The sequence below is a fragment of the Mauremys reevesii genome, linkage group 18 (assembly GCF_016161935.1).
Source record: "Mauremys reevesii isolate NIE-2019 linkage group 18, ASM1616193v1, whole genome shotgun sequence".
NCBI classification, from domain to species: Eukaryota; Metazoa; Chordata; order Testudines; family Geoemydidae; genus Mauremys; species Mauremys reevesii.
In genome coordinates, this window is record NC_052640.1 from 18,118,997 (window position 1) to 18,132,718 (window position 13,722).

Genomic DNA, 13,722 nt, shown 5'->3' on the forward strand with positions numbered 1-13,722 from the left:
AAAAACACACTGCTTTTCGGCAAAATAGTAAAGACTGGAAGCTGAAGCTTTACCTTCAAAGTAATGAATGGCAGATCCTCCAGGGGAGCTGGGAGGGGGAATTCCACGTTCAGGACTGACCTGAAACACAAGACAATAGTTGCATTTTATCATTAAAGGCCAGTGAAGCCTTGAGAAATCTAAGATGATATGGACTCAAATATATTTTCTCTTTTAAAAAAATGCATATTATCATTAATATAGCCAGAAAGATGCTGATGAGCCCCCAACTCTTACTGAAGTCAATGGGAGTTTTGAGTGTTTAGTAACTCTCAGGATCGGGCTTGAGTCAGGCCACAACTTCAAACACAAAGGGGCACTGATGAAGAAGGGAGTGAGTGTCCTGGTTAACGGAATGCAGTAGTTATCAGGATTCCTGGGGTATATGCCCAACTCTGCTAATACCTCATTCTGTGATTCTGGGCAGGTCATCTGAAGTCTGACATTCCAAAGGGGGTGCACACTTACAACTCCTACTGAAGCCAAAGGGCATTGTCAGTGTTCATCACCTCTAAAAACTCAAGCTGTTAACTTCTGTCTAACTTTCCCATCTGTTAAACTGGTATGCATTATACCTGCTACACAGGGATAGTGTGAGGCTTAATGACTGCAAGTTCTTTGAAATCTTTTAAGTAAAAACTATCAATATGGAGGTAGCTAGCTTAACTGTCATCAATTATTCTGTGGTTCAGGGAGAGCCGAACAACTGAAAGAGAGAGAAAGCTTTGAATCTGTTCAATTACAGCACTGAATGACTGTCAGTGGACATGATTTTGAGCATCTCTTAATTCCACCAAAGAACAGAAAAGGGCTTAAGCGCTGTCTTCATTGTAAAGGTGGCCACACAAACCTGTGAGATGCTGGACACACTGCTGGTCTTTCTCTTTAAGGATCCTTCTTGACAGACAGTGAGCAGAGAGCTGGGAAGAATTGATCTAAAATCATTAAAAGAACGTCTGCGAATTCCTTCAAGTTCTTCTGGGACTCTCAGGGAATGTGGAGGAGCTTTAGGGAAAAGCTTTGAGAGGAGAGACTCTTCTGAATTGCTGTAGCGACCAAATGCTCGTGAAATTCCAATCAGGCACGGGACTGCATATTTGCACAAGTATTCTGGAAAACAAAATTAGGTCATGTATCTTTCTTACTACAGTATACTACTAGCAGCTTATGACTTCCTCTTGCCAGCTTTGCTACAAGCTCACTAAAAGCATTGCAGCACAATATACATCACAAAGCCAGACTTGCATTATTAGAGGAAGAACAGCAAATTTATATCATATAAGTAAATATGTATTTTCAGCTTAGCTCAAAATTTACCAATCAGCATACAAACAAAAAACAGAATGCTCTCACCAATTTGACATTCTGTCATCAATTACAGGCCAAATGATGAATGCTAGTTATACAATACACCTTTTAAAAAGAATGGTGGTGAAGGTTAGAGAGCAAGTGAAGTTCAGATGATGCTAAAATAAAGATGCAACATCAATTTAAAGAACTGTTCCAATACCTTTCTCCTGGTTTTGTGGGGACTGGCACATTCCCAGCAGGAACTGCATCACTTGCAGAATTGCCTCTAAAACCTACAACAACCAAGGAAGACATACAAAAAAATTCTTCAGTGAACACTTTAAAGCTAGCACATGCCAGATCATGATATTAAGTCAAATGAAACTTGCAAACATAATTTTGAACATCACATATTTTAAATTTAATGGGTTTTTGATATTGTATGAAACAAAGATATGTTTCTCTCTAACTCATTTAACTAAAGAAGCTTCCTTAGCTAAAGTAATATCCTAAATAAACTCGTAAGCATTAGCATTTTGAGAAAGCAGTATCTCCAACTCCGTATAAACACATTAATTCTAAGTCACTTGGCTTTGTTATGGGCAATGTTTTTGGGCTCAAACCTCAAAAGACATGTGTGAGTAACTTTTGAGCACCACAGGACTATTCACAGAAGTAAAGTTATTCAACTGCAGTGTTTATGTGATCGCGTCCTTTGTGAAGAAAAGCAGCCATGGTATTCTTTATTTTAAACCCTTTTTGCACCTTTTTGAGATAGTTATTTAAGCAACAGACATCTAAGAGTGCACATTGAAAAATGTCAGTGAACTCTACCTGTTCTCTAAGAGTGGCATCCCTATAGGCAACATCTGACAACAAAGTCACCAAGCAGAAGCTGAAGTTTTCTGCAACTGGAAGCATGCCTACAGAAGCGGGGAGGGAAAGGGTGGAGAGAGGAGAGACAACATTACAATAGTACTTGGGTCAGCCATTTGAAAATAAGAAGTAATATTTTATTATTTTCCACAAGAAGTCATAAGGCATCCTTTCAGCAATGCCCCATAGCACAGCTAAATCAAGCAAGTCAGTGGATGAGTAACTGACATACACGTGAAGATTTAAATCATACCCTTTAGCCAGTAATTAGTGAAAAACAAGAGAAATATGTTGCTTTAGAGAGAATAATAAATATTCCTTGTTTCATATATAAGCCATGGCAGAAGACAAAGACTGAAAATAAAGTAATCATTTGGCATTAACATTCAGACAATGAACAAATTCCAGTGTTGAAAGAAAGCGAGAATGAAAGGCATACTGATTCCAAGTCTGAGAACTAATGAGAGATGCAATAAAGAAAAAGGAGTAAGCGCAACAAAAGCAGAAAGATTTGCTAATATGGAATAGTCACTATTGCAACAACCTATAAAGCTAGCATAACTGTTTCAGAAAAGCCAGTGTCTTCCCAACATGCTGGAGAAACCCTATTGTTTAATAATCATAAGGGCTGCAGGATCAAGCCCTAGGACAGGACTGACATAGGCTGCAAGGCCGGATATGCTGATGAGTAACAACTTAACTTCCACATTATACCCTGACAGGTTATCCACTGGTGACAATAATGGACTGGAGTGCAGACAAGACAACAGCATCATTGTCCAGGAGAGCTGGCTGTATTTTAAAGAATCCTTATTGAGGTTGCAGGAACAAACCATTCCGATGTGTAGAAAGAATAGTAAATATGGCAGGCGACCACCTTGGCTTAAAAGTGAAATCCTTGCTGATCTTAAACACAAAAAAGCAGCTTATAAGAAGTGGAAGCTTGGACAAATGACCAGGGAGGAGTATAAAAATATTGTTCAGGCATGCAGGAATGAAATCAGGAAGGCCAAATCACAATTGGCTGTTAAGAGTAACAAGAAGGGTTTCTACAGGTATGTTAGCAACAAGGTGGTGGTCAGGGAAAGTGTGGGCGCCTTACTGAATGGGGGAGGCAACCTAGTGACAGAGGATGTGGAAAAAGCTAATGTACTCAATGCTTTTTTGGCCTCTGTCTCCACGAACAAGGTCAGCTCCCAGACTGCTGCACTGGGCAGCACAGCATGAGGAGGAGGTGACCAGCCCTCTGTGGAGAAAGAAGTGGTTCAGGACTATTTAGAAAAGCTGGATGAGCACAAGTCCATGGGGCCGGATGCACTGCATCCAAGGGTAGTAAAGGAGTTGGCGGATGTGTCTGCAGAGCCACTGGCCATTATCTCTGAAAATTCATGGCGATCAGGGGAGGTCCCGGATGACCGGAAAAAGGCTAATGTAGAGCCCATCTTTAAAAAAGGGAAGAAGGAGGATCCAGAGAACTACAGGCCAGTCAGCCTCACTTCAGTCCCTTGAAAAAATCAAGGAATCAAATTCTGAAGCACTTTTGAGGAGAGGAAAGTGATCAGGAACAGTCAGCATGGATTCAACCAGGGCAAGTCATGCCTGACTGTAGTGAAGCTGCCTGGGTCCCAGCTGCGCCTGAGAAGGCCAAGCCAGAATGGACGCCACAGTGGGCAGAGCCACCGCTGCCTGTTCCCGCCCCCCGGAAGTCAAGGGGCGGGACAGGAAGTATAAAGGCCCAGCCCCAGCGCTCCGTTGACCGCTGGCCGCTGGAGAGGACAGACGCTAGTGCTCTAGCTCGCCGCCCGGAGGAGGACTGGCCGGGCCTGCCCCGGGCTCGCCGCCCGGAGGAGGACTGGCCGGGCCTGCCCCGGGCTCGCCGCCCGGAGGAGCTGCCTGAGCTTCCCCTCGCCCAGTATCCTGAGGAGCAGCCCGGCTTACCCAGCACTCAGTACCCTGAGGAGCCCATGGTGTGGGACACTGCGGAAGACGCTGGGGATGTACAGGTACCAATGGAGGGGGAGAGTGGAAGTGGCCCGGGGGTACCCGACCCTAGTCCGGCTGCAGCAGACCCTGAGCCAATGTCAGTGTGTTGCGGCCAGGATCCCCACTGACCCAGCAGCTGACTGACTGCTGCTGTTAGGGCCCCGGGCTGGAACGCAGTGGAGTGGGTGGGCCTGCGTCCCCCCTGCTACCCCATTCCTGGGTGGCAGTCTCCCCCTCACATCAACGCTCAGGCGTAGGAGCCTGGACTTACCTTAGTCAACTGCTTGCTGCCCCGCCCTGCTCAAGGGCCTGGGCTTATGTACTATACTGTTTGTTTGCTCAGCCCCTGCCTGAGGGTCTGAGCCCCTGAACTACTGTGTCTGCTCAGCCCCTGCTGAACGGTCTGAGCTTTAACTGCTGATTGCCCCACCCTGACCCAGGGCCGGGGCTTATAGACTGTTTGTTCGCTCAATGCCCTGCTGAAGGGTCTGGACCCTGACCTACTGGCTGTTTGTAGTGAGGCGCCCTGGGTCCCAGCTGCGCCTGAGAGGGCCAAGCCCCGACACCGGACGTCCACACTGACTAACTGCCTTCTATGATGATATATGTGGCTCTGCAGATGAAAGGAAAGCAGTGGACGTGTTATTCCTTGACTTTAGCAAAGCTTTTGATATGATCTCCCACAGTATTCTTGCCAGCAAGTTAAAGAAGTATGGGCTGGATGAAGGGACTATAAGGTGGATAGAAAGCTGGCTAGATTGTCAGGCTCAACAGGCAGTGATCAATGGCTCCATGTCTAGTTGGCAGCCGGTATCAAGCGAAGTGCCCCAAGGGTCGGTTTTGTTCAATATCTTCATTAATGATCTGCAAGATGGCATGGATTGTACCCTCAGCAAGTTTGCAGATGACACTAAACTTGGAGGAGTGGTAGATACACTGGAGGGTAGGGATAGGATACAGAGGGACCTAGACAAATTAGAGGACTGGGCCAAAAGAAATCAGATGAGGTTCAACAAGGACAAGTGCAGAGTCCTGCACTTAGGACGAAAGAATCCCATGCACTGCTACAGACTAGGGACCAAGTGGCTAGGCAGCAGTTCTGCAGAAAAGGACCAAGGGGTTACAGTGGACGAGACGCTGAATGAGTCGACAACATGCCCTTGTTGCCAAGAAGGATAACAGGATTTTGGGCTGTACAAGTAGGAGCATTGCCAGCAGTTCGAGTGACATGATCATTCCCCTCTATTTGGCATTGGTGAGGCCTCATCTGGAGTACTGTGTCCAGTTTTGGGCCCCACACTACAAGAAGGATGTGGAAAAATTGGAAAGAGTCTAGCGGAGGGCAACAAAAATGATTGGGGGCTGGAGCACATGACTCACGAGGAGAGGCTGAGGGAACTGGGATTATTTAGTCTGCAGAAGAGAAGAATGGGGGTGGGGAGGTTGATAGCAGCTTTCAACTACCCGAAAGGGGGTTCCAAAGAGGATGGATCTAGACTGTTCTCAGTGGTACTAGATGACAGAATAAGAAGTAATGGTCTCAAGTTGCAGTGGGGGAGGTTTAGATTAGATATTAGGGAAAACTTTTTCACTAGGAGGGTGGTGAAGCACTGGAATGGGTTACATAGGGAGGTGGTGGAATCTCCTTCCTTAGAGGCTTTTAAGGTCCAGATTGACAAACCCCTGGCTGGGATGATTTAGTTGGGGATTGGTCCTGCTTTGAGCAGGAGGTTGGACTAGATGACCTCCTAAGGTCCCTTCCAACCCTGATATTCTATGATCATTTGAATCTCTTGAACAAAAAAAAGCTAACAGTGTTTGAGTAAATGTGACTTTCAGGTGGCAAAGATTATAACAAACTAAGGACAAACTGAAACTAAGTCGAATCTGAAAAGAACCTGAGTAACTCATTCTAAGAGGATTTAAACAGAGAAGGCTGGACATTCTCAGTAGGAGAGGAAAGTACAAAAACCAGCTGATGTCAGAAAGTTGCAAACTATGAAGTTCAGAGTTGTTCCCTGGTAGGAAAGTGAGATTTGAGAGGAGAGAGAAATGCCCGGAAGAAAAACATATCAGACAGGTGGGCTAAGTCTTTCCAGAAGAAGGGAAAAAATAGGAGTTTCCAGTTTCTATAGCCTTGCTGTGAAAAGGGAAAATCCTAAATATGTCAAGCATAATTTAATACAAACAAATGAACAGCATGCACTCTAATTAGGAGCTTTTTGGGATTTTAAAATACTTTTACAAACATTAGCAAACTAAACCTTACATACCCCTACATGGTAGAGAAGTAGTCTCTCTACCATTTTAAAGATAGGTAAATTAAGACTCCAAGAAGTTAAGTCTTTTACCCAAGTTTGAACAACAAACCAGTGGCAAAGCTGGGAATAGCACCCAATAATCTTGACCATCACTCTCCGCTCTAGTCATTATACTGTCTCCTAACAACTTAGCCCTGAAGATGTGACTGACTGGTATCAAATTATCCGGAAAGCAGCTAAGCTGACATCAGGAAAGGTGTGAGCCATTCAACTTCCTTTCTGGCCTCTCAAGAAGAATCAATTTTACTGCTGTATCTTTCCAATACAGGCAGTTATGTTAACAGCTAAAAGCACTAGGGAGCTGATCACTTCCCTTCAAACTAAGTTCTGGACTGAGTACAATTTCCCAAGCACATACTCTGAAGAGTAAAACTTAAAACCACCTCTGCCTTTTCGTGCAGTGCTTTCTTCTATCCATTGTACTTTGGGAAGACCTCTCAGAAGCCGGAGAAGATAAGGAACCACGCTATCTTTGTGCTGAAAGAGAAAACATTTGTTTGAAATGGAGGATAAAAATTGAGTAACAGTTTCAATACACATTAGTCATGCAGAGGAAGGGTAAAGTGACTATATATAGAGAACTCATGTCATCTAATGATTACTTACAGGCTGCCTAAATATCGCATAACAAACTTAATACAGATAAGGTAAAGCATGTAACTAGTCCCATGCTATAGAAAAATTGTTCCACCCTACCAATTGCTAAATGAGACAGGACACTGTTGGTCTATCATGCAATTTGGGGCTGATTATATGTCTTGATCTTTTGTCTCTAGTATGTTGATTTGAGTCTAACAAGCAGCAGAAAATCATTTTGCTAGATTGCTAAAACAGTGAAAACTCCCAAATTCTAATGCCAGCCCTGCCGCTGTTGCATTCCATAGCCTTGAACAAATCACTTAACCTCTCAGTACAGGTGCTCAGTTTCCTAATGTATAAATGGGGGACAGTACTAACTTCCCTCACAGGGGTGGATTAACACTTGTTCAATGCTTTGAATACATAAAGCATCATATAAATGCCAAGTTCCATTACAAGTGATGTGGTTTGCCCAGTTCTTAGTAATGAGTTCACATCACAAAATTAAAAAACAAAAAAACCAGCAAAGCTGTTAATAATATCACATTCATCTAGATCAGGGGTAGGCAACCTATGGCACGCGTGCCGAAGGCGGCACGTGAGTTGATTTTCAGTGGCACTCACACTGCCTGGGTCCTGGTCACCGGTCCAGGGGGCTCTGCAATTTAATTTAATTTTAAATGAAGTTTCTTAAAATTATGTACTTTACATACAACAAAAATTTAGTTATATATTATAGACTTATAGAAAGAGACCACCTAAAAACGTTAAAATGTATTACTGGCATGCGAAACCTTAAATTAGAATGACTAAATGAAGACTCGGAACACCACTTCTGAAAGGTTGCCAACCCCTGATCTAGATCAACCAAGGGGGAGGCTAAAACAGAAGTGGCTTATGGCCCGATCCAAAACCCACTGAAGTCAATGAAAAGATTCACATTGAGTTCAATGGATTTTGGATCAGGCACTTAAGGCATCACATCTCCTTCCTTCTAGAGATGACACCACCTTTAGGGCAGACCGAAGCCTTCGCATCAGCTCACAGAAACATCATGGCTGCCTGTCTCAGAGAGGCCAGACATTTAAGATGAATGTTAGTGAACAACATAAACAGTGTTATATATATGTTTTCATCCTAATCCCTCTCATGCATAAAAAGGAAATTACACCTGAAAATCAGGCCCATAGATATATGTTCAAACATAACGTGTGTGAAAATTTAAGCAAGCAATTGCACGTTACATTTGTGCGAACCCTTCTAAATATCGAGTCTAGATAGAGACTATGTTCACTTCCATACTTTGCCATGTCTTATTTCAAGCAAGTAACTGCCATACCTACATTTCATTCACCAACCAATCCTATTTAGAGATTTATTCAAAAGTATTTCAGCTAAAGAAAGTTAAAATGAGGGAGAAAGTTGTACCTGAAGGTCAGACTCAATGAGAAAAATTCCCAAAGCAATCACAGCATCTCTGCGGCGCTCATCTAGCTGGAAAATCCCATGAAAATCCACTGGGCACATACATAGCAGCTTCTGTACCTGCAGAAAGAGGAGAGAGAAAAAAAAGGAACGTTAGAATACCACATTGAGGAACACATAACGCACACATTAAAACTGCCACTACCCACAAGAGATCCTATGGCTGTGTTTACACTATGAACTAGCTCACATACACAGACTCGCACTAGTTCAAAGCGGAGCCACGGTAGTATGGGCAGCAACAGCAGAGGCATGGCTGAGCTGTGCAAAGTACAAACCCACCTGAAACTGCCTCCACTGCCACTGCCCATGCTACCAAAGCTACACTCCTATTTATATTTCTGCTAGCTCTCATTGAACTACTTTGAGTATGTGCACACAAGCACAGGAATGACACCCCTCGTTTGTAATGTAGATATAGCCTAAGAAAACCGAATTAAAAGCCCTGGGTTTTCATTCTTAGAAATCAGAGGAGGTCATTGTGCCATTCCCCTGCCAAAGCAGGGTTCTTCCATACAGTACCGGTACATTATCTCGTTTTTTAAACATACCAGGCAATGGGGCTTCCACAATTTCCTCTGGGTAACCCCCAGTGCCATCACTAATGTTTTTCAGGGCAGAACACTGAGTTTACTGCATTAAGTCAATTCAAAGAGTCAATTCCACACCAAATGTCCTTTATTATTCAGTCTTTTAATGAAAATAACCATGTTCCAGTGGAAATGAAGAATGATGTTTAGTAAGAAAGGAAAGAATGAATACCAACTGTTCACTTTTATAGTTAGGGTAAATTAACAATTTTCTTCTACAAGTGCACAGTCTTTAGGTCTCCAAGAAGTCTTTCTGGAAATCTTGAAACTTTGCATAAACATCATATAGTATATGACAGGGCCCAATCTTGCATTCCTTGTGCACTGAAAACTCCCTTCCGCTGAATTCACTGGGTTTCTGGATGTACAAGAAACGCACAATAGGGCTATATATCATTATATTTGCTCATCTCCCTTGAATACAGAAACCTTTTCTTAACCATGGGTGGAAGCAGATGTTGTCATTGCTACAGCGATGCTTTCTTCATACACAGTATTGCTAAAGCAAGCAGTATTGCCTAGCTGGGTGGGACTGATTGTTCAAACCCTTGTAACCACGTAACAGAACAAGCTGCCAGAGCTAAGTATTATTCTATCATTACCTTGCCTACTACTGTAGTATCTGCTTTCATATCTACTGACTACACAAGCACAGAATATATCAAATCTCACAGATGTCTGCTTTACATATCGAAAGTGGACATTATCTAAAAGGAGAAACATATAAAGGCAAGTCATCAAAATGGCCTGACTTTCAAAGGTGCTGAGCACTCACAGATCCTACTGATGTCAACAGATGCTATCGAAAAGGGATGCTCAGTACCTTTGTCTGTCAGGTCACTTCTTACTTAAGTGCCTAATTTTAAGCAGTCAAGTTGAAAAAATGGTGACCAAGTATTTTAATATCCAAAAAGGGGTATTTTCTACTGTAAGACCAGACAGAAAAAAACAGTTATTTTTATTATGAACTATTATATAAGAGTACTCAATATGTCTTACTGGATAAGTGTCATTTCATTTGCAATTCAGATTTTCAAATCACTATATCTCATGGTTCTCTCATCCAAACTTCTCTAACACTGAACAGTTATTAAAAAGGTTCCCAAACAATATGCATTAATTTATAATACAGAAGCATAAAAGCAGTGTCCCCCCAGGATCTTGTGGTGTTCGACATATTGATAAAAAAAATCTTTAAAAAAAGTGAACAGTGAGGTGGCAAATTTACAGATGATATAAAATTACTCAAGATCGCAGTCCACTTTGGATTTAGGTAAGACTTACAAAGGGATCTCACAAAACTGGTTGACTGGGTGACAAAATAGCAAATGAAATTCAGTGTTGATAAGTGCAAAGTAATGCACACTGGAAAACACAATCCCAACTATACATATAAAATGATGGGGTCTAAATTTGCCGTTATCAATCCAGAAATATCTTGGCGTCATCGTCAATAGTTCTCTGGTTAAATCTGCTCAATGTGCAGTGGCCACCAAAAAAGCTTTCTCCACACCATTCAGGTGTGATGGTTAAGGTTGAGCATTGCTTACTGTTAAAATATTTTACCATACCACACAAATGACATTGTTTTGACTGATGTTATTAAAAGAACACCATAGGTTATTATGTGAAATAAAAAAAATCCAGTTTATTTTTATGCTGTTTACTTTTTGCATTTCCCACAATTTAAGGACAACAGAAAATAAATCAGTTTCACTCTCCCACCCCCACACACTGAATTTCACTTTAAGGTTCTTTAGTTGTTATAGTTCTGTTCTCAAGCACTTTGGGAAAATATTTATTTTTATGAAATTTATTTTGGGTCAAAACTGAAGGTGACATTGTCCTGTAAGCACCATCAGTGTAAAGAAAACTGGGGAGGCTTGGAATTTACTCCACTGGGCTTGCAGTCTAATAGCCTGTTCCTGCCAACAGTTAATACCAAGGATACTGCTTAATATTCTGAGTAGTTTACTTAAATGAAAAATAAGCATTCATATTAGTAAACTCTGTGCCTGGTAGTCTCCGTATGTTTGGTCTTCTGCACAGAACTATATTGTATGCTGGGGCTCCGATTTATCTTAAAACTTCATAATCACTGATAGGGCCATAGTTTCCGAATGCGCATGTCAGAAGTGGATGGTTGTACAGAAAGTAGGCATAAATGTAAATTGTTATTAACAAAGTGCCTGCATTTTAAATAGTTTTTTAAAAAGAAGTTAGGCATTGTGTCTCATGACTGCCACCTGGGACTTGTTGTTCATTGTAACAAAATAAGAACGGCTATACTGGGTCAGGCTAATTAATGGTCCATCTACCCCAGTCTCCTGTCTTCCAACAGTGGCCAATGACAAATTCTTCTGAGGGAATGAACAGAACTTGGCAATTCTCCAGTGATCCATCCCTTGTCATCCAGTCCTAGTTTCTGGAAGTCAGAGGTTTAAGGAAACTCAAAGCATGAGATTGCATCCCTGACCATCTTGTCTAATAGCCATTAATGGACCTATCCTCCACAAACTGATCTAATTCTGGGAACCTTAACCATCACAGTACTGCCGATGATCCTATGAACACATCCTATCGCCTAACTACATTATTCATAGCGTACTGACAATTAACCTTCTGTATTGCATAAAATTGTTCAAATAGTGTAAAAAAGTCGTTATTTTCCTTTATTTTAATAATCTTGGGTAGTTAACACAACAAATTTATTTACCGATAAATAATCTGACAGCATCCCTTAAAATCAAATAATAATCCTAACCCAGGTTCCCATAAAACACTGGTGAATCTGTAATGAGAAGACTTTATTTTTAGTTGACTACCACATCAGAGATAGACGTCTTGGTGGTCCATCAAACAAAATTAATTCTAAAAATGTACAAGAATTGGCTAAGGACAAGTCAGATACTGTTGTTTACATTAATGCAGAATTTTCATTTTGGAAAACTCAACTACACATTAATGTATGTTTTAGTTCAAACAATTTTATATGCAATAATAATCTACCAAATAACTTCTCATTTTATCATTGTTATGTACTACAAAACAAAAAGAGCTCCTACGAGCCAACTGTTCTTTGTGAGCATTAAACACCTGCGTTAAGGACCTATTCCAGGCTAACAGTCACATATTTAGGCTTTGCTCTCATAGGCTTGCTTTCACTAGACCTTTTAAAACTGATTGCCAATTAACTCAAGGTTAGAAGCCTAATAAAGACATACCCATAGGTCTAAAAAGTCCTAGACAAAACTGAGGCTCCACAGGTACCATGTCCTACTCAGCACCCTAGTCTTCCTATGCCTAGTCTAACTATGCTAAAAAAACCTGTTGCAACAGCTCACTTGCCATCAACCTAGCCTTATACATTCCTAGCTCCACTACATACTAATACCAGGCATTAGACACCCTTTTTTTTTTATAAATTTGACACCATTATAAATGCTGGAAGCAAAGCGTGGTTTCGACTGGAGGCTAACAGCCTGTGACCCACCATGTAAGAACCTCATGACGCCCTGAGGGGTCCCAACCCCCAGTTTGAGAACCCCTGTGCTAATTCCCCTTAAAAAACTAAGTTCCTTAGGTATCTGGGGAAAACTTTCTCTCAACAAGTGCTCTTCAAAAACAAAACCACTGGGATATTTTGAAAATCTTACTGAACATTCATCAACGTTCATAACCTGAAACCAATTTCTGTCAAGCTCTTCTTAGCTTGGTTTCCCTATAGGTTAGCTACATGAATATTATGCATAGATCCAGCATCTACATAGAAACCCTGATACACCGCCTTCACCACACACTGACTACATCCCCAGGCATGACACCCAGCTCGTCAGAGGAGACACACACGCTGCCTCACATGACACACATCCCCCCACCTTCCCAACATGTATGACACACGCAGCACCCCCAGACATAACACCCTGTTCCCTCCATGCATGACACCTACCACAGGGCGCGCACCGCCCCCCACGGGACACACGCTGACCCACATACATGACGTACAACTCACATACGTGACACTCCCTGGCGCCCCACATACATGACACCTGCCACCCCAAGAGAGGTGGGAGGAGCAAAGGGAGGACCCGACCCCCGCCCAGTTACCTTCTCCAGGGGAGCGGGTCTCTGCACGGCCAGCGAGCGGGACAGCGACAGCACCGTGTTGAAGTAAAAGCCCCGTGAGGAGCCGGAACCAGAGCTGGAGCCGGGGCCGCTTCCCCTACACACAAACCCGGCGGCAGCCGCCACCGCCAGAGCCGACATATTGCGGGCCAGCCGCAGGGCGGAGCGCACCCTACGATGTTATCCTCTCCCTGGCTCCCTCGCCGCTCCTCTCGCGAGCATCCCCCACGCCCCGCGGGAGCTCCGGGCCCCAATCAGGTAACACAAATGGCGGCGCCTAGGTTGACTTCACTTCCGGACTGGGAACCCATCCTCTCACGGGCAATGGATTATCCCAACTCTCAAACCATCCAGCCACCCCCACTCCAGTGCTAGAAATGGATTATCCTCGCCCCAGCCTGGAGGTTCCCGCTTCCCCGGGCTAGAATGGTTTC

At 42.9% G+C, this 13,722-nt stretch overlaps 1 protein-coding gene across 2 annotated transcripts in view; it reads right to left on the minus strand.

Annotated features, from left to right (window-relative positions):
* PI4KA (phosphatidylinositol 4-kinase alpha) overlaps nt 1-13,617 on the minus strand; it is a 93,928-nt gene extending 80,311 nt beyond the window's left edge. For both annotated transcript variants that reach the window (XM_039505481.1, XM_039505480.1), the window contains exons 1-7: nt 13,271-13,617; nt 8,517-8,633; nt 6,893-6,986; nt 2,164-2,252; nt 1,550-1,622; nt 890-1,149; nt 54-120 (exon numbers count right to left, since the gene is read on the minus strand). In XM_039505481.1, the coding sequence (XP_039361415.1) occupies nt 54-120; nt 890-1,149; nt 1,550-1,622; nt 2,164-2,252; nt 6,893-6,986; nt 8,517-8,633; nt 13,271-13,429 (859 nt within the window). In that variant the 5' untranslated portion in view covers nt 13,430-13,617. The remainder of the gene's footprint in view (nt 1-53; nt 121-889; nt 1,150-1,549; nt 1,623-2,163; nt 2,253-6,892; nt 6,987-8,516; nt 8,634-13,270) is intronic.
* Nucleotides 13,618-13,722: the final 105 nt, after the last annotated feature.